The 20,925-nt window shown below is 40.4% G+C and overlaps 1 protein-coding gene across 1 annotated transcript in view; it reads left to right on the top strand.

Moving 5' to 3' along the window:
* The window catches only part of GLB1 (galactosidase beta 1), an 821,644-nt gene that overhangs the window by 428,397 nt on the left and 372,322 nt on the right, over nt 1-20,925 (top strand). Inside the window, exon 9 of the mRNA XM_053714505.1 lies at nt 11,517-11,557. Coding sequence (XP_053570480.1) covers nt 11,517-11,557 — 41 coding nt within the window. The remainder of the gene's footprint in view (nt 1-11,516; nt 11,558-20,925) is intronic.

Genomic DNA, 20,925 nt, shown 5'->3' with positions numbered 1-20,925 from the left:
CCAGTCAGAATTGGCAGTGAGGGAGGGTTTGTCGGAGGGAGAAATTTCTGATTCAGGAAGAATTTCTCAACAGGCAGAACCTGATGTTGTGACGTTTAAATTTAAGTTAGAGCATCTCCGCGCCTTACTTAAGGAGGTACTAACTACGCTGGATGATTGTGACTCTTTGGTCATTCCAGAAAAATTGTGCAAAATGGACAAATTTCTAGAGGTCCCGGTGCACCCTGATGCCTTTCCAATACCTAAAAGGGTGGCGGACATAGTGACTAAGGAGTGGGAGAAACCAGGCATACCTTTTGTCCCACCTCCTATATTTAAGAAAATGTTCCCCATGGTCGACCCAAGGAAGGACGCATGGCAAACAGTCCCTAAGGTTGAGGGGGCAGTTTCTACGTTAGCCAAACGCACGACTATTCCTATTGAGGACAATTGTGCTTTCAAAAATCCTATGGATAAAAAATTGGATTGTTTGCTTAAAAAGATTTTTGTTCAGCAAGGTTTCCTCCTCCAACCAATTTCGTGCATTATTCCTGTCACTACGGCGGCGTGTTTTTGGTTCGATGAACTAGAAAGGTCGCTTAATATGGAGACTCCATATGAGGAAGTCATGGACAGAATTCACGCACTTAAGTTAGCTAATTCCTTTATTTTAGATGCCGCTTTGCAATTGGCGATGTTAGCGTCGAAAAATTCAGGGTTTGCAATTGTGGCGCGCAGAGCGGTCTGGCTAAAGTCTTGGTCGGCGGATGTATCTTCCAAGACAAAATTGCTTAATATTCCTTTCAAAGGTAAGACCCTTTTTGGGCCACAATTGAAGGAAATTATTTCAGACATCACTGGGGGAAAAGGCCATGCCCTCCCACAGGATAGGCCTTTTAAGGCTAAGAATAAGTCCAATTTTCGTTCCTTTCGTAACTTCAGGAACGGACCGTCTCCTAACTCTGCAGCCTCTAGACAAGAGGGTAACGCTTCCCATACTAAGCCAGCTTGGAAACCAATGCAAGGCTGGAACAAGGGTAAACAGGCCAAGAAGCCTGCTGCTGCTACCAAGACAGCATGAAGGGGTAGCCCCCGATCCGGGACCGGATCTAGTAGGGGGCAGACTCTCTCTCTTTGCTCAGGCTTGGGCAAGAGATGTTCTGGATCACTGGGCACTAGAAATAGTCTCTCAGGGTTATCTTCTAGAATTCAAGGAACTTCTTCCAAGGGGAAGGTTCCACATGTCTCGCTTATCTTCAGACCAGATAAAGAGACAGGCATTCTTACATTGCGTAGGAGACCTGTTAAAGATGGGAGTGATACACCCAGTTCCATCAGCGGAACAAGGTCAGGGGTTTTACTCAAACCTGTTTGTAGTTCCCAAAAAAGAGGGAACTTTCAGACCAATTCTGGATTTAAAAATTCTAAACAAATTCCTCAGAGTTCCATAGTTCAAAATGGAAACCATTCGAACAATTTTACCTACAATCCAGGAGGGTCAATATATGACTACCGTGGATTTAAAGGATTGCGTACCTACACATTCCTATCCACAAAGATCATCATCAGTTCCTAAGGTTCGCCTTTCTGAACAAACAGTACCAGTTCGTGGCTCTTCCGTTCGGTTTGGCCACTGCTCCCAGAATTTTCACAAAGATGCTAGGGTCCCTTCTAGCGGTTCTAAGACCGAGGGGCATTGCAGTGGCACCTTATCTAGACGACATTCTAATTCAAGCGTCGTCTCTTTCCAAGGCAAAGGCTCATACAGACATTGTTCTAGCCTTTCTCAGATCTCACGGGTGGAAGGTGAACGTAGAAAAGAGTTCCCTGTCTCCGTCAACAAGAGTTCCCTTTTTGGGAACAATAATAGATTCTTTAGAAATGAAGATCTTCCTGACAGAGGTCAGAAAGTCAAAGCTTCTAAACGCTTGTCAAGTTCTTCACTCTATTCTGGAGCCTTCCATAGCTCAGTGCATGGAAGTAGTAGGATTGATGGTTGCAGCAATGGACATAGTTCTTTTTGCTCAAATTCATCTAAGACCATTACAACTGTGCATGCTCAATCAGTGGAATGGGGACTATGCAGACTTGTCTCCCCAGATTCAAGTAGACCAGGTAACCAGAGATTCACTCCGTGGGTGGTTGACTCAGGATCACCTGTCTCAGGGAATGAGTTTCCGCAGACCAGAGTGGGTCATTGTCACGACCGACGCCAGTCTATTAGGCTGGGGCGCGGTCTGGGACTCCCTGAAAGCTCAGGGTCTATGGTCTCGGGAAGAGTCCCTTCTCCCGATAAACATCCTGGAACTGAGAGCGATATTCAATGCGCTCCGGGCTTGGCCTCAACTATCGAAGGCCGGATTCATAAGATTCCAGTCGGACAACATGACGACTGTAGCTTACATCAACCATCAGGGAGGAACAAAGAGTTCCTTGGCGATGAGAGAGGTATCCAAGATCATCAAATGGGTGGAGGATCACTCCTGCCACCTATCTGCAATTCACATCCCAGGAGTAGACAACTGGGAGGCGGATTATTTGAGTCGTCAGACTTTCCATCCGGGGGAGTGGGAACTCCACCCGGAGGTCTTTGCCCAGTTAACTCAATTATGGGGCATTCCAGACATGGATCTGATGGCGTCCCGTCAGAACTTCAAGGTTCCCCGCTACGGGTCCAGATCCAGGGATCCCAAGGCGACTTTAGTGGATGCATTAGTGGCGCCTTGGTCGTTCAACCTAGCTTATGTGTTTCCACCGTTTCCTCTCCTTCCCAGGCTCGTAGCCAGGATCAAACAGGAGAAGGCCTCGGTGATTCTGTTAGCTCCTGCTTGGCCACGCAGGACTTGGTATGCAGACCTGGTGAATATGTCATCGGTTCCACCATGGAAGCTACCTTTGAGACAGGATCTTCTAGTACAAGGTCCATTCTAACATCCAAATCTAGTTTCTCTGCAGCTGACTGCTTGGAAATTGAACGCTTGATTTTATCCAAGCGTGGATTTTCAAATACAGTGATAGATACTTTGGTCCAATCCAGAAAACCTGTGACTAGAAAGATTTACCATAAAATATGGAAAAATATATCTGTTGGTGTGAATCCAAGGGATTCTCCTGGAGTAAAATTAAAATTCCTAAGATTCTTTCCTTTCTCCAAGAGGGTTTGGATAAAAGGTTGTCAGCGAGTTCTCTAAAAGGACAGATTTCTGCTTTATCTGTTTTGTTACACAAACGCCTGGCAGCTGTGCCAGATGTACAAGCTTTTGTACAGGCTTTGGTCAGAATCAAGCCTGTTTACAGACCCATGACTCCTCCTTGGAGTCTAAATTTAGTTCTTTCAGTTCTTAAAGGGGTTCCGTTTGAACCTTTACATTCCATAGATATCAAGTTACTATCTTGGAAAGTTCTGTTTTTGGTTGCTATTTCTTCTGCTAGAAGAGTTTCTGAATTATCTGCTTTGCAGTGTGATCCACCCTATCTGGTGTTCCATTCAGATAAGGTTGTTTTGCGTACCAAGCCTGGTTTTCTTCCGAAAGTTGTTTCCAACAAGAATATTAACCAGGAAATAGTTGTTCCTTCTCTGTGTCCGAATCCAGTTTCTAAGAAGGAACGTTTGTTACACAATTTAGATGTAGTCCGTGCCTTAAAGTTTTATTTAGTAGCAACAAAGGATTTTAGACAAATCTCATCTTTGTTTGTCGTTTACTCTGGTAAGAGCAGAGGACAAAAAGCTACTGCTACCTCTTTTTCTTTCTGGCTGAAAAGCATTATCCGATTGGCTTATGAGACTGCCGGACGGCAGCCTCCTGAACGAATCACAGCTCACTCCACTAGGGCTGTGGCTTCCACATGGGCCTTCAAGAACGAGGCTTCTGTTGATCAGATATGTAAGGCAGCGACTTGGTCTTCTCTGCACACTTTTGCCAAATTTTACAAATTTGATACTTTTGCTTCTTCGGAGGCTATTTTTGGGAGAAAGGTTTTGCAAGCCGTGGTGCCTTCTGTTTAGGTAACCTGATTTGCTCCCTCCCTTCATCCGTGTCCTAAAGCTTTGGTATTGGTTCCCACAAGTAAGGATGACGCCGTGGACCGGACACACCAATGTTGGAGAAAACAGAATTTATGCTTACCTGATAAATTTCTTTCTCCAACGGTGTGTCCGGTCCACGGCCCGCCCTGGTTTTTTAATCAGGTTTGAAAAATTTCTTTCTCTATACACTACAGTCACCACGGCACCCTATAGTTTCTCCTTTTTTTCTCCTAACCGTCGGTCGAATGACTGGGGGGCGGAGCCTGAGGAGGGGCTATATGGGCAGCTTTTGCTGTGCTCTTTGCCATTTCCTGTTGGGGAAGAGAATATCCCACAAGTAAGGATGACGCCGTGGACCGGACACACCGTTGGAGAAAGAAATTTATCAGGTAAGCATAAATTCTGTTTTTCATCATATGGACAGAAGGAGAAGAAAACTAGAACATTTTCATAAATCATTTAATCTATTTCATGCATCAATCAAGCTTAAAGGGCCACTGTAAGTAAATATTTTCTATGCCTGTTACTAACTAACTACCCCAAATACGCTTTATCAATAGCATTTCATTAACATATCTCTACCGTATATCAGAAATCTTGTCTGCAAATTTAATTGTTTTCCAAACCCACTCCGTGGGTATCCTTTGCTCTGTACCAATCCATTTACAATACCTAGGTTTCAAAATGGTGCTTTAAACACAAAGTTATTGGTTTAAGTATTTTGAACATGCAGTGCTGAAAATAGTGGGCAGGATAACGTGACATCATCGGCGAATAAAAGATATAACTTTTAGAACGTTATGAAACTTCGTTTTGGAGAAAATATAGGTCAGTAGGTTTTAATTAATGTTTATTAACTTTAATATGTTAGTTGTTTAGCTTAAAAATTATAACAGAAAGTAATCCTTTAAAATTGACTTTTCTAGAAACTGTGCAAGCTTCCTTGATACAACAATATCCATCACAAATTGCAAACTACACTCATCTATATACAGGAAACCAACAGATAGATCCAGCTCCCCACCCCAATCACATTATAAAATCTATAATCAACAAACACCTCATCACACTGTCCCAATCATTCAGAGAAAAAGGTTACAAAACAAGGGTTATAAACAAACAAATGAACTCTGCCCTTAATACCTCACATGAACACTTGCTACAATACAGGGAGAATAAAAACATATTGCGTATCCCACTAGTTGTCAAATATAACCCTGCTGTAGAAGGAATACGAAAAATCATAAAAGACTTACAGCCACTACTCTTAGAGGATCCCACACTCAAAAAAATCTTTCCAAAACCCCCTGTCCTGGCACTCAGACAACCACCCAACTTTAAACAGAAACTGGTCCACAGAAAGCTACCCCTTGATAAAAAGAACACCCACAATGGAACCAAGCGCTGCAACAAAGCTCTTTACAAACTATGTCAACACATTTGTGAAAGCAACACAGCTAATCACAAGAGCAAATCCTATAACATTAAAGGGGCATATTCATGTATATCTGCACATGTGGTATACATGATACATTGCACTGCATGTGAAGTGGGATGTTATATTGGAGAAACAAGCCAAAAACTGCACCTTCGGATGAACTTACACAGACACTCAATCAAAAACCACTGTGAAACAAAATACTGTACCCCTGTTGGTCACCATTTCACCCAACCTGGCCACTCCATCCAAAACCTCAAAATCAAGATTCTCAGAGGCAACCTCAAAAACACCATGGAAAGAAAAACCTTTGAAATAAGAATTATACACTTCAACTTGCTAAATTCTGGACTAAATGTGGACTCTGGTTTCTTAAACCATTATCAAAAAATTTTGTAATGTACTTTCATATACTGTAGTCAATTACATTGTATATTCCACACTATCTATGCATAGGTACGCAGGTATTATTTTAGGAATATCATTAAGCGTTTTTGAACAATTCAAAATGGCAGGCAAACCACATGACCTATCAACTTCTCTTGAACAAATCTGAATGTTAGTCATAAGATAACTCTGTAAACAAAATTTCAAGTCTGTGCCATATTTTTGTAGTTTTTAAAAACAGCGCATATGAAACAAAATGGCCGCCAAGCTATGCATTGTATGGCTTTCAAATTGCACATACTAATGCTCACTATAGACCTCTACAATTTGCAGAAGTTTTATGAAAATTTGCAAATGTTTTATTTCACGAAGACAACTGCGCAGTGCGAATTTTTACTGCATGATTGCCTTTAGGGGTCATGACTATGTGTACTCATGTGTCTGCTACACTGTAATAAAGTTAAATAGTGTAAACATAATGCATAAAGTGCACATTTACGCAATTAAACAGCGATAAAAAGGGGAATGGCTCATAGCAGCCATTTTGATTATGGAAAATTCGCAGTTTGAACAAACTTGGTAGGGGACCTTGCAAGGAGCAGATGTGCAAAATTGCGCTTCATTGCACTTAGCGGTTGCAGAGAAGAAGATGTTTAAAGATTTTTGCACATTTCAAAATGGCAGCTAGATCATGTGACTAAATCACTTCTCTTGAACAAACTTTATTCTAGGTCAGTACAGCAATAAACACTGCAAGTTTCAAAGCTGTAACATAAGCGGTTCTGGAGAAGATTTTCAAGCGGTTGTGGAAATTTGTCGCAAAAAGCAATATGGCTGCTAGATCACATGACCTATAAGATTTATGTTGCACAGGATTATGCACAGCATAGATCTCTAGCATTGTGCCAAGTTTCATGAGTTTTTGAGTTATGCTGTTGTTGTTATAAGCATTTTAAAAAGTGGCGGAATAATAATACTAATAAAAAAAAAAAATATATATCTGCAAGCAGCAATAGAGGTGGCCATGCGCATCGCCTTTGCAATGGCATAGAAGTTGCTAAGTCACAATATATAGCTATACAGCAAATTTCATAGCTTTAACATAAGCGGTTGCAAAGAAATCACATTTTCAAAATTTTTGCGTAAACCAATAGCCATAGCTTGTGACCAATTCCTTCAACATGAACAAATGTGACTCTATGTCACAATATAAGGTTACACAGCTAGTTTCACAGTTCTAACATAAGCAGTTGCAGAGAAAATAGATTTCCAAAATTTTCACATAAAACAAAATGGCTGCCAGATCATATGATATACAGCCTCCATATTATGCACAATAATTCTCACCATAGATGTTAATAAACTTTGAAAAATAAAGCATTTTTGTTAAATGGTTTTTGTTTTATTAGTAGTTTAAAAATATCGTTAAGCGTTTTTGAACAATTCAAAATGGCTGCCAAACTACATGACCTATCAACTTCTCTTGAACAAATCTGAATGTTAGTCATAAGATAACTCTGTAAACAAAATTTCAAGTCTGCCATAAGCGGTTTCGGAGAAGAAGATTTTTGTAGTTTTTAAAAACAGCGCATACAAAACAAAATGGCCGCCAAGCTATGCAATGTATGGCTTTCAAATTTGCAGAAGTTTTATGAAAATTGTCAAATGTTTTATTTCACGAAGGCGACTGCGCAGTGCGAATTTGTATGGCAATATTGCCTTTAGGGGTCATGACTATGTGTAATCATGTGTCAGCTACACTGTAATATAGGTAAATAGTGTAAACATAATGCATAAAGAGCAAATTTACCCAATTAAATAACGATAAAACGGTGAATGGCTCATAGCAGCCATGTTAATTATTGAAACATCGCAGTTTGAACAAACTTGGTAGAGGACCTTGCAAGGAGCACATGTGCAAAATTGCACTTAGTGGTTGCAGAGAAGAAGATGTTTAAAGATTTTTTGCACATTTCAAAATGGCAGCTCGATCATGTGACTAAATCACTTCTCTTGAACAAACTTTATTTTAGGTCAGTACAGCAGTACACACAGCAAGTTTCACAGCTGTAACATAAGCAGAAGATTTTCAAGCGGTTATCGAAATTTGTCGCGAAAAGAAATATGACTGCTAGATCACATGTCCTATAAGATTTATTATGCACAGCGTAGATCTCTAGCATTGTGCCAAGTTTCATGAGTTTTTTTGAGTTATGCTGTTGTTTTTATAAGCACTTGAAAAAGTGGCGGAATAATAATACAAATAATAATCCTGACAATAACAATTAGATCTCTAGCATTGTGCCAAGTTTCGTGAGTTTTTGAGTTATGCTGTTGTTTTTATAAGCAAATGAAAAAGTGGCGGAATAATAATAATAAAAATAATAATCTTGACAATAACAATAGGTTGTCCTGCAACTTCGTTTCATGGCCACCTAATAATAATCCTGACAATAACAATAGGTTGTCCTGCAACTTCGTTGCATGGCCACCTAATAATAATCCTGACAATAACAATAGGTTGTCCTGCAACTTCATTGCATGGCCACCTAATGACGAGTAAAACGGGGAGCTGGAGCTCTTAGTTGCTAAATAGGAATATGATATAATTATAACTGATACCTGGTGAGATGATTCACATGATTGGGCAGTTAATTTAGAGGATTATACTTTAATTAGGAGGGACATAAGTAATGAAAGGGGTAGAGACATTTGCATGTATATTAAGCCTGCCTTTAAACCTACAACAAGGGAAGATATTTGTTATGATACAGGTGATAATGTAGAGACCCTCAGGGTTGAAATAAAGAGTGGGGAAAAAATTGTAAAACAATATTACTAAGAACATCCTACAAGCTCCCCAACATTAGTGACATGGAGAAAAATCAACTACTAATGCAAATAGGAAAGGCTGCTAATAATACCAGTGCTGGATTATTTAGAATTGTTTACAGTATCTTTATTAAATTTAAATAATTTGTATTTTTGTTAATGTTTTATATTTAATATTTCAATAATGTGCCTTAAGATTACTAAGTTTTCATGTGCGCTAACCCGTTATTATCTAAATCATGAAACCCGATGCGAAACACATTTCTTTTACAAGATATACCGAGTCCACGGGTTTCATCCTTTACTTGTGGGATATAATCCTCCTGCTAACAGGAAGTGGCAAAGAGCACGACAGCAGAGCTGCTATATAGCTCCTCCCTTAACTCCTCCCCCAGTCATTCTCTTTGCCTATGCATAGCAATAGGAAGGGTAAAGTTTATGTGGTGATAAAAAGATAGTTTAGTGTTTTCTTCAATCAAGAGTTTGTTATTTTAAATGGTACCGGTGAGTACTATTTTTACTTTGGCATGATATGGAAGAAGAATCATGCCTTGAGTCTGATGATCTTAGCAGTAGTAACTAAGATCAATGTTCGTTCCCACAAGCGTTGCTGAGGAAGTACAGGGGAAGTCTTCAGTATGGGGGAACAATTTCTTGCTACAAGCAATTTCAAGGTATGTGCAGTCATTTTCATTCTGAGGAGACATGATATATCAGAATTTGGCTGACATATTCCCCATGCGGGGCAAGGGTAAGCAGTAGTCCTTATTATAGGGTGGTACTGTGGGAACCTGTGCATTATTATCCCATTCTGAATAACATGGGATACTTAAGGGCTATGTGGTTAGACACTGGGGCAGCCTAGGAAACCTAATGGTAGAGGATTATGGGGTTTATTGAGGCTGAATTTCTATTTTATGTTGGGTTCACATGGCATATTTGTTTCAAAAGAAGCAGTGTGTACATATGTTATTTAGAAAACGCTTCCCATGCGGGTTTTCTGTAGTTTTGGCTCATCAGACGTGATGGGCGGGGCCTATTTTTGCGCTTCAGTGCGCAGTTAGTTTTCTGGAGTGGTAGCAGCCATTAGCTCTGGTTGGAACCAGACTGTGAGGCTGAGTGAGACCGGATCGTTTTGACAGGTCTTGGGGGCAGGTAGGCGCCACAGCAGAGCTATGGCGAGGTGCAGAAGTATTTAAGTGAAAATTTGTCTGCAGATCGTTTTACTCCTGCCTAAATTAATGAAATTGAAATTTAACTCTTCTTTTACTTGTGGTGCAACATCCAAGGGCACATTAGGCTCTAAAAACAACAAAACTATTCATTTTGATAATCGTTTTAAGGACTTTGCAAAACAGTGTACACTTTTTACTCTTAAAGGCGCAGTAACCGTTTTTTGTACTGTATTATTTTTTACACATAATAAAGATTGGGAAAGACTTGTGCTGTTATTACTAGTCTGTACAACATGTCTGACATGGGAAGTCAGTGTTCTATGTGTTTAGAAGCCATGGTGGAACCCCCTCTTACACTGTAAGGATCACATTTTAAATAAAGAAAGTGGGCCTCAGGAGGATTCTCAGTCTGCAGAGAATCAAGATATGCCATCTAATTCTCCCCAAGTGTCACAACCTTTAACGCCCATGCAAGCGACGCCAAGTACTTCTAGTGCATCTAATTCTTTTACTTTGCAAGATATGGCTGCAGTCATGTCTACTACCCTTAGAGGTATTGTCTAAGCTGCCAGGCTTGCAGGGTAAATGCCATAGGTCAGATATTAATACAAATACTGAACCCTCTGACACCTTAGTGGCTATTTCCGACGTAAACTCCCAATGCTCTGATTTGGGGGTTAGGGATTTTATGTCTGAGGGAGAACTTTCAGAGTCAGGAAATGTATTACCTCAGACAGATTCGGACTTCGTGTCCTTTAAATTCAAATTAGAACACCTCCACTTATTGCTCAGGGAGGTTCTGGCGACTCTGGATGATTGTGACCCGATCACAGTTCCTCCAGAAAAATTGTGTAAAATGGACAAATATTTGGAAGTTTTTCCGGTTCCTAAGAGAATTTCGGAAATTGTTAAGAAGAAATGGGATAGACCAGGTATTCCGTTTTCTCCCCCTCCTAATTTTAAGAAAATGTTTCCCATATCTGACACCATGCGGGATTTTTGGCAATTGATTCCCAAGGTGGAGGGAGCTGTTTCAAAAATGGGCTTCTGTTGAACAGATTTGTAAGGCAGCGACTTGGTCTTCACTGCATACTTTTGCCAAATTTTACAAATTCGATACTTTTGCTTCTTCGGAGGCTATTTTTGGGAGAAAGGTTTTGCAAGCAGTGGTGCCTTCCGTTTAAGGTACCTGTCTTGTTCCCTCCCTTCATCCGTGTCCTAAAGCTTTGGTATTGGTATCCCACAAGTAAAGGATGAATCCGTGGACTGGATACACCTTGCAAGAGAAAACAGAATTTATGCTTACCTGATAAATTACTTTCTCTTGCGGTGTATCCAGTCCACGGTCCGCCCTGGCATTTAAGTCAGGTAACATTTTTTGTTTAAACTACAGTCAACACTGCACCCTATGGTTTCTCCTTTTTCTTCCTAACCTTTGGTTGAATGACTGGGGGGTGGAGCTAGAGGGGGAGCTATATGGACAGCTTTGCTGTGTGCTCTCTTTGCCACTTCCTGTAGGGAATGAGAATATCCCACAAGTAAAGGATGAATCCGTGAACTGGATACACCGCAAGAGAAAGTAATTTATCAGGTAAGCATAAATTCTGTTTTTCCACCCTACTCTCCCCTTCTCATTATGTACTTATCCCAGATTTATTTATTTTTTAATATTTTTCAGGTACATGTTTATTGGAGGAACCAATTTTGGCTACTGGAATGGTAAGAAATGTCCTATATACAATATATCTCTCTTAGAATATTGTATCAATATCCATTGCCTGAGACTGAACTTTTTATGCTTCAATAAAATAAAACTGTATAACATAGCATTTATTCAGCAAATCATACAAATTAGGACTTGCATATACTGTATTGATACTTACATGAAATTATAATTATATTAAATTCTAAAATAAAAACAAACACATCTGGCATTGGTCTCTACCAGCAAATATACAGACACACAAACTACTGATTCACTAAACTTCCTTTCAATTGTTTTGCAATGTAGTAATGACAAACACATAGGTATGTATTAAAAAAAAAAAAAATATTTCTTTTACAAGACACTCCTGTCCACTAGAAGGAGGCAAACACCCCCCAACATACCAGAGCTTTAAATCCCTCCCACTACACTCAATCCTCATTTTCACATATATCCAAGTAGATGGAGAAAACAAAAAAGCAGGAAAGGCGAAACGGGGCAAAAGAAGTGCAAAAATGCACACTGTGCAAAAGAAAAGGCGGGGGTCATGGGCTCTCACCATCATAAAATAAATTAATTTATCAGGTAAGCATAAATTATGTTTTATTCTATAAGATGTCCAGTCCTTCAGGAGGAGGCAAAATACCCTACACAACAGAGCTTTAATCCCTCCCAATTTCCCATGATTCCTTAGTCAATGCTTTGCTTCCAGCAAGGAGTGATGGTGAAACTTGAAGTGCTGGCCTACAAGTTGATTGAAAGAGGTTCTCAGACCTATGTGAGACCCATTTTCCCCCTCTGAGAGCTAGGAATATGACAGATGGAAATTCTACCACAGGAGTTTATCACTTGCTTGCTACAGTTGTCGCTGGGACGTGTCCTGCAGCCTCCTCCTATTGGTGTGTCAAAGTTGTATTTCCTTAGAACCTGTGTTGGGGTGTACTACACAGGATGGTCTTTTTTTACTGGAAGCAGGTCTTCTGCAGCTTGGTAAGCATGGTAGAGTGAGTACTGACAGGTAAGTAGGTATTTGCACTTACATAGCCCACAGCCTGATTTATACACCAGATAAAACTACATAGAATTTTTAGTCCTTCTACACATTTACAGTAAAATTTAGGTACTGCAAATTTTTGCACATACCAGAGCTCTGGTCCTCATTCTCAACAGGCTCCCAGATGATCAGAGACCTTTCTGAAGCTTGGGAGCTCATTTTCTGCAGTTTTTAAACTTCCTTCTGTGCAGACCTCATCCATAACTAAATAATAACATAGTAGATAATGTTGAAAAAAGACAGTCCTTTGAGTTCAACCTAAACATATCTAAAATACTTACAAAAAGCTCCAGTTAAGCTTAAATAACCCCACTAAATGGCGACCCATTTAATACTAGTAATCATATCAATGAATTTTGTTTATATACAGAAATGTATCCAGACTATTTTTAAATGTATCTAGGGTATTGGCATTCACTACCTCCTTTGGCAATGAGTTCCACAATTTTATTGCTCTTACAGTGAAAAAACGTTTCCGTTTCCTCCAACCTTAAATTGTGACCTCTTGTCAGAAACAATTTTCTTTGAATAAACAGAGCTTCTGCCATCTCTGTATATGGGTCTTAAATATATTTATATAAAGTAATCATGTCACCTCTTAAGCGCCTTTTTTCTAAAGAAAACAGACCCAGTTTGGCTAGCCTCTCCTCATACGTTAAATTCTCTAATCCCCTTATTAGCTTTGTTGCCCTTCTCTGAACTTTTTCTAATTCTGCAATATCTTTTTTTGCGATTGGTCCCCAGAACTGCACTCCATACTCAAGGTGAGGTCTTACCAGGGCTTTATATAGTGACAGAATTATGCTTTCCTCCCTTGAATCAATGCCTCTTTTAATACATGCTAGTAGCCTTTGAAGCTGCTGCCCTGGGAGTTTACACCAAAACTGTCCTCTGTTTCTTCTTTCCCTCATATGAGTTAAACACAAACACGTGCAAAGGACAGAAAAAACTCTTTGCAGTCCCTGGGCTCCCTAAGAAGTGACCAGTCAAATTACCCAATACCCTCCAGTAGTACAATTGAAATAGAATCCTCCTCAGCTGCCAATATTCAGAAAACAAGACCCACCTTCCACCATATACATGCGCTTTTGCAGGAAGTTTTTACTTGCCTTGTAGATTGAGGGTCCTCCACCTGCAGACAATCTGTAAACATGATTGATAAGTTTTTTAAGGCCGACCCAAAAAAGCTATCTACCTTCCCGGTTTCTGTTACAGTTTCTGAGCTAATTAGCAAGGAATAGTACAAACTAGACGTTCCCTTTGCCAAATTCAAAAACGTTTCTTTTACCGTCTGAAAAATTTGAGGTATTGGTGATTATTCCAAAGATGGACGGAGCTATTTATTTTTGGCTAGGTGGACTACCATTCCTTTAGAGGACAGTATATCTGTTAAGGATCCAATAGACAGAATACTTGAAGGTTTTCCGAGGAGATCTTTTAAGCTGTCAGGCTATATGTTTTATCCAGCTGTTAGTGTAGCTTGTGTATCTACAACTACTGTGGTATGGTGTGACAATATCTCTAATCTTATTTCCCAAGAAGCTTCCTTTGATGAAATTCAGGATCACTTGAGGTTGGTCAAGACTGCAAGCAGATTTATTTGTTATACAGCTGTATAAATAACTTAATTTTCTTTCTAATGACAGGGTGAGTCCACGGATTATCATAATTACTATTGGGAATATCACTCCTGATCAGCAGGAGGAGGCCAAGAGCACCACAGCAAAGCTGTTAAATACCACTCCCCTTACCCACAATCCCCATTCATTCTCTTTGCTTGTATCAGTTACAAGGAAGAGGTAAAGTTTGGTGTCTGATTCTTTAATCAAGAGTTTGTTATTTTCAAGCAGGACAAGCGTGTTCTTTTTTTTCCTGGGGTTTAGCTGTATGGTTTAGCTGTATTCCACTTCAGTCTCTTCAGTAGAGCAGTGGTGGCATTTAAGCAATTGGGAACTTGTGGGGTATAATCCCCACTGCGCCTCCCAAACAATGTTACGGCCCTGTCTGGAAGGTCTGATTAGGATATCAGTCCTTCTTTATATTTCACAGGTCCATGTGAGGAGATGTGCCTCTTAAACTGAGTGAGCTGCCCTGCTGCCGGGTCAGTGTCTGTTTTCAAGGTAAGTGCCTTTTTATTTTCTGGGATCAGGGAATATGGCACTTTTGCAGGTAAATCTGTTAAAAAAAAAATGGGACTTATTTATTTTGAATCCTACTTTGGATAAGGATTTTAAATGGCAGTTATGCAGTCACTGGGGGTTGAGGAGTTATTAACTACGGGTGTGTGTTAATAGGTTATGGCTCAGCTTTGGTTTGTTTCTGGATTTGGTGGTGTTTGTTTTGTGACTTTATTGCTCAAGAAATGTAGTGTTTTTTGTAAGTTGCGTTGCGATCCCTTTTTTTTTACTTTGATAGGGATAATGGCGACCAAACCAGATCAGTTTGTTGCGCCCACGATTAGGAGGGCGGGCTTTCTCTGGCGGCAAGTCAGTGTTGCTGCGCACTTCTGATTTCTCCGTCTGTGTGATCTGACCGTTGTGGCTCTGCTGACAAGGAAGATTGTGTCGGCTGGTGTCTTGTTTGTCCGGAGTCCGGATCTTTGTCTGCAAATTTGGTGTATTTTCAAGGGGCAGGTAGGCACCTCAGCAAAGGTTGTGTGTGGCAACTGCTCTGCGGTTGCCGTTATAAAAATAAACTTTTACACTTTATTATTTAAAGTGACAGTAGCATTTTTTTTGCTTTATTATTTTAAGAATTAAATTGACTTTTTTATTTAATTTCTTGTTCTTTGTATTTATTTTAGTCCAATCTATTATTTTTGAGGTAAAGATGGATCAAGAGGCCCTGCAAGTTGTAACATGTAGCTTGTGCCTTGATTGTAATGTTGAACCACCAATCCCTTTCTGTTCCTCATGTGTTGTAGAACTTTACAGTACAGGGCTAGACTTTTTGTTTCTGAGCCATTATTTTCTACGGCGGATGCTGTTCAGGAGTTTCCTGCTCAGGTTGCGCTGCAGTTTTCTCCTCAGGTGTCCCAAGCAGTGCCCTGTGCTTCATCTCATACTCCTGTTGGAGTTACTTTGCAAGACATTACTACCCACATATCCTCTGTGGTAACTGATGTGTTGTCTGCTTTCCACATGTCACAGGGAAAGCACAAGAGGAAACTTACGGAATTCGTGAGTAAGGCTTCTGACACAATCATGACTACTCAGAATGTTCCCTCCCAGAAGTCTGAGGAGGAGGATACTTCAGTGGTGTCTGAGGGTGTAATCTCAGACTCAGATAGTGTCATTCCTTCTGCTGACGCTGAAATTGTGTCCTTCAGGTTTAAGCTAGAACACCTCAGTTTATTACTTAAGGAGGTTTTGGCTACCTTGGATGACTCCGACATGACGGTTGTGGTCACTCCAAAGAAGTTTAGTAAATTAAATAAATACCTTGTTGTACCTTCTACAGTAGAGGTTTTTCCTGTCCCTGACCGGGCTACAGAAATTATTGCTCGGGAATAGGAAAGACCTGGGAACCACTATTCCCATAGAGGATAGCTGTTCCTTTAAAGATCCGATGGATAAAAAGATGGAAGGGTTACTAAAAAAGATGTGCATTAGGGTTTACAATGGCAACCTGCTGTATGTATTGCAACCGTCACCAGTTCGGCAGCATATTAGTTTGATGCCTTGTCTGATTCTATTCAGACAGATACCCCTCTGGAAGAGATTCAGGATAGGATTAAGGCCTTAAAGTTGGCCAGTTCTTTCATTACGAATGCTTCTCTTTAAGTGATTAAAGGGACACTGTACCCAAAAATTTTCTTTCGTGATTCATATTGAGCATGAAATTTTAAGCAACTTTCTAATTTACTCCTATTATCAAATTGTCTTCATTCTCTTGGTATCTTTATTTGAAAAGCAAGAATGTAAGTTTAGATGCCGGCCCATTTTTGGTGAACAAACTGGGTTGTCCTTGCTGATTGGTGGATAAATTCATCCACCAATAAAAAAGTGCTGTCCAGAGTACTGAAACCAAAAAAAAGCTTAGATGCCTTCTTTTTCAAATAATGATAGCAAGAGAACGAAGAAAAATTGATAATACGAGTAAATTAGAAAGTTGCTTAAAATTGCATGCTCTTTCTGAATTACAAAAGAAAACATTTCGGTTCTGTGTCCCTTTAAGTTGGGAGCCAAAATTTCTGGTTTTGCAATTTTGGCTCGTCGAGCATTATGGTTGAAATCCTGGTCTGCGATGTGTCATTTAAGTCTAAGCTTTTGGCGATTCCCTACAAGGGTAATACCTTGTTTAGGCCGGGCTTGGCTGAAATTATTTCAGACATTACGGGAGGAAAGGGTCATTTCCTGCCTCAGGATAAGAGAAATAAACAGTAGGGACGTCAAAGCAAATTTCAAGGGTAAAAAGTCCTCTCCTTCTGCCAAATAGAATCAGTCCAAGCCTTCCTGGAGGTCCAACCAGTCTTGGAACAAGGGCAATCTAAAAAGCCTGTAAGTGTCTCAAAATCTGCATGAAGGGTCCGCCCTCAATCTGGGATCGGATCTAGTAGGGGGCAGACTTTCCTTTTTCGTTCAGGCCTGGGTTCGGGATGTGCCGGATCCCTGGGCGGTGGACATTGTGTCCCAGGGATACAAAATGGAGTTCAAAACGTTTCCGCCCAGGGGAAGGCTTCTGCTCTCAAGATTATCTGTAGACCGGACAAAAAGAGAGGCGTTCTTACGCTGTGTCAGATCTTTCTGATCTAGGGGTGATAGTTCCTGGATCTGGGTTTTTACTCCAATCTGTTTGTGGTTCCCAAAAAAGAGGGAATTTTAAGACCAATTTTAGTTCTAAAAAGTTTAAGCAAGTTCCTCGGAGTACCGTCCTTCAGGATGGAATTTATTCGTTCCATTCTTCCCTTGGTTCAAGAGGGTCAATTCATGACAACGGTAGATATAAAGGATGTGAATCTGCATATCCCTATCCACCGGGATCATCACAAGTTTCTGGGGTTTGCTTTTCTAGAGAAACACTTCCAGTTTGTGGCTCTTCAATTCAGTCTTGCCACAGCTCCCAGGATTTTCTCAAAGGTCCTGGGAGCTCTATTGGCGGTTCTTCGATTATGGGGCATTGCAGTGGCGCCTTATCTGGGCGATATTCTGGTTCAGGCGCCATCTTTTCAACTAGCAAGCTGTCACATGGAATGTGAATTTGGGAAAGAGTTCCTTGATTCCAGCTACAAGGGTAGTGTTCTTGGGAACAATAATAGATTCCTTATCAATGAAAATATTTCTGACGGAGGTCAGAAAGTCTAAGATCCTCGACTCTTGACTTGCTCTTCAGTCCTCTCCTTGGTCATCAGTGGCCTAGTGTATGGAGGTGATTGGGCTAATGGTTTCAGCCATGGACATCATTCTGCTTGCTTGGTTCCATCTCAGACCTCTGCAATTATGCATGCTCAAACAATTGAACGGGGATTATGCGAATCTGTCTCTGCGCTTGTATCTGGATCAGGTGACAAGGAATTCTCTTCTTTGATGGCTATCTCAGGATCATCTCTCCCAAGGAACTTGCTTCCGTAGGCCGTGCTGGGTGATTGTTACCACGGATGCCAGCCTGTTGGGATGGGGAGCAGTCTGGGGCTCGCTGAAGGCTCAGGGATTATGGTCTCGGAGGAATCTCTTCTTCCCATAAACATTCTAGAGCTGAGGGCAATCTTCAATGCTCTTCTGGTTTGGCCTCATCTTCAGCCCGGTTTATCAGGTTCTAGTCGGACAACATAACTTTAGTGGCTTACATCAACCATCAAGGAGGGATTCAGAGTTCCTTGGCCATGACAGAGGTGTCCAGGATTATTCAGTGGGTGGAGACCCACAACTGCAGCCTGTCTGCGATCCACATTCCAGGAGTGGACAATTGGGAAGCAGATTTTCTGAGCAGACAGTCTTTTCACCCAGGGGAGTGGGAGCTTCATCCGGAAGTGTTTTCCAGTTTGATTCTCAGGTGGGGTCAACCGGAGTTGGATCTTATGGCATCTCGTCACAATGCCAAGCTTCCGAAGTAGGGTTTGTTGTTTTCTCTGGGAAACGTAAGGGTCAGAAAGCTACGGCTATTTCTTTCATGTAATTAACAAGAGTCCATGAGCTAGTGACGTATGGGATATACATTCCTACCAGGAGGGGCAAAGTTTCCCAAACCTTAAAATGCCTATAAATACACCCCTCACCACACCCACAAATCAGTTTTACAAACTTTGCCTCCAAGGGAGGTGGTGAAGTAAGTTTGTGCTAGATTCTACGTTGATATGCGCTCCGCAGCAAGTTGGAGCCCGGTTTTCCTCTCAGCGTGCAGTGAATGTCAGAGGGATGTGAAGAGAGTATTGCCTATTGAATGCAGTGATCTCCTTCTACGGGGTCTATTTCATAAGGTTCTCTGTTATCGGTCGTAGAGATTCATCTCTTACCTCCCTTTTCAGATCGACGATATACTCTTATATTTACCATTACCTCTACTGATTCTCGTTTCAGTACTGGTTTGGCTTTCTACAAACATGTAGATGAGTGTCCTGGGGTAAGTAAGTCTTATTTTCTGTGACACTCTAAGCTATGGTTGGGCACTTTATTTATAAAGTTCTAAATATATGTATTCAAACATTTATTTGCCTTGACTCAGAATGTTCAACTTTCCTTATTTTCAGACAGTCAGTTTCATATTTGGGATTATGCATTGAATTATCATATTTTTCTTACCTCAAAAATTTGACTTTTTTTCCCTGTGGGTGGTTAGGCTCGCGGGGGCTGAAAATGCTTCATTTTATTGCGTCATTCTTGGCGCGGACTTTTTTGGCGCAAAAATTCTTTTCCGTTTCCGGCGTCATACGTGTCGCCGGAAGTTACGTCATTTTTTGACGTTATTTTGCGCCAAAAATGTCGGCGTTCCGGATGTGGCGTCATTTTTGGCGCCAAAAGCATTTAGGCGCCAAATAATGTGGGCGTCTTATTTGGCGCTAAAAAATATGGGCGTCGCTTTTGTCTCCACATTATTTCAGTCTCATTTTTCATTGCTTCTGGTTGCTAGAAGCTTGATATTTGGCATTTTTTCCCATTCCTGAAACTGTCTTATAAGGAATTTGATCTATTTTGCTTTATATGTTGTTTTTTCTCTTACATATTGCAAGATGTCTCACGTTGCATCTGAGCCAGAAGATACTACAGGAAAATCACTGCCTGCTGGATCTACCAAAGCTAAGTGTATCTGCTGTAAATTTTTGGTAGCTATTCCTCCAGCTGTTGTTTGTAATAATTGTCATGACAAACTTGTTAAAGCAGATAATATTTCCTTTAGTAATGTACCATTGCCTGTTGCAGTTCCCTCAACATCTAAGGTGCAGAATGTTCCTGATAACATAAGAGATTTTGTTTCTGAATCCATAAAGAAGGCTTTGTCTGTTATTTCTCCTTCTAGTAAACGTAAAAAGTCTTTTAAATCTTCTCTCTCTACAGATGAATTTTTAAATGAACACCATCATTCTGATTCTTTGGACTCTTCTGGTTCAGAGGATTCTATCTCAGAGATTGATGCTGATAAATCTTCATATTTATTTAAGATGGAATTTATTCGCTCTTTACTTAAAGAAGTACTAATTGCTTTAGAAATAGAGGATTCTAGTCCTCTTGATACTAATTCTATACGTTTGGATAAGGTTTTTAAAGCTCCTGCGGTTATTCCAGAAGTTTTTCCTGTTCCTAATGCTATTTCTGCAGTGATTTCCAAAGAATGGGATAAATTGGGTAATTCATTTACTCCTTCTAAACGTTTTAAGCAATTATATCCTGTTCCGCCTGACAGGTTAGAATTTTGGGACAAAATCCCTAAAGTTGATGGGGCTATTTCTACCCTTGCTAAACGTACTACCATTCCTACGTCAGATGGTACCTCGTTTAAGGATCCTTTAGATAGAAAAATTGAATCCTTTCTAAGAAAAGCTTATCTGTGTTCAGGTAATCTTCTTAGACCTGCTATATCATTGGCTGATGTTGCTGCAGCTTCAACTTTTTGGTTGGAAACCCTAGCGCAACAAGTAGCAAATCGTGATTCTCATGATATTATTATTCTTCTTCAGCATGCTAATAATTTTATCTGTGATGCCATTTTTGATATTATTAGAGTTGATGTTAGGTTTATGTCTCTAGCTATCTTAGCCAGAAGAGCTTTATGGCTTAAGACTTGGAATGCTGATATGGCTTCTAAATCAACTCTACTTTCCATTTCTTTCCAGGGAAACAAATTATTTGGTTCTCAGTTGGATTCTATTATTTCAACTGTTACTGGTGGGAAAGG

Source organism: Bombina bombina, chromosome 5, assembly GCF_027579735.1.
Source record: "Bombina bombina isolate aBomBom1 chromosome 5, aBomBom1.pri, whole genome shotgun sequence".
Classification (NCBI taxonomy): domain Eukaryota; kingdom Metazoa; phylum Chordata; class Amphibia; order Anura; family Bombinatoridae; genus Bombina; species Bombina bombina.
This window is presented reverse-complemented; position numbering and strand designations above follow the sequence as displayed.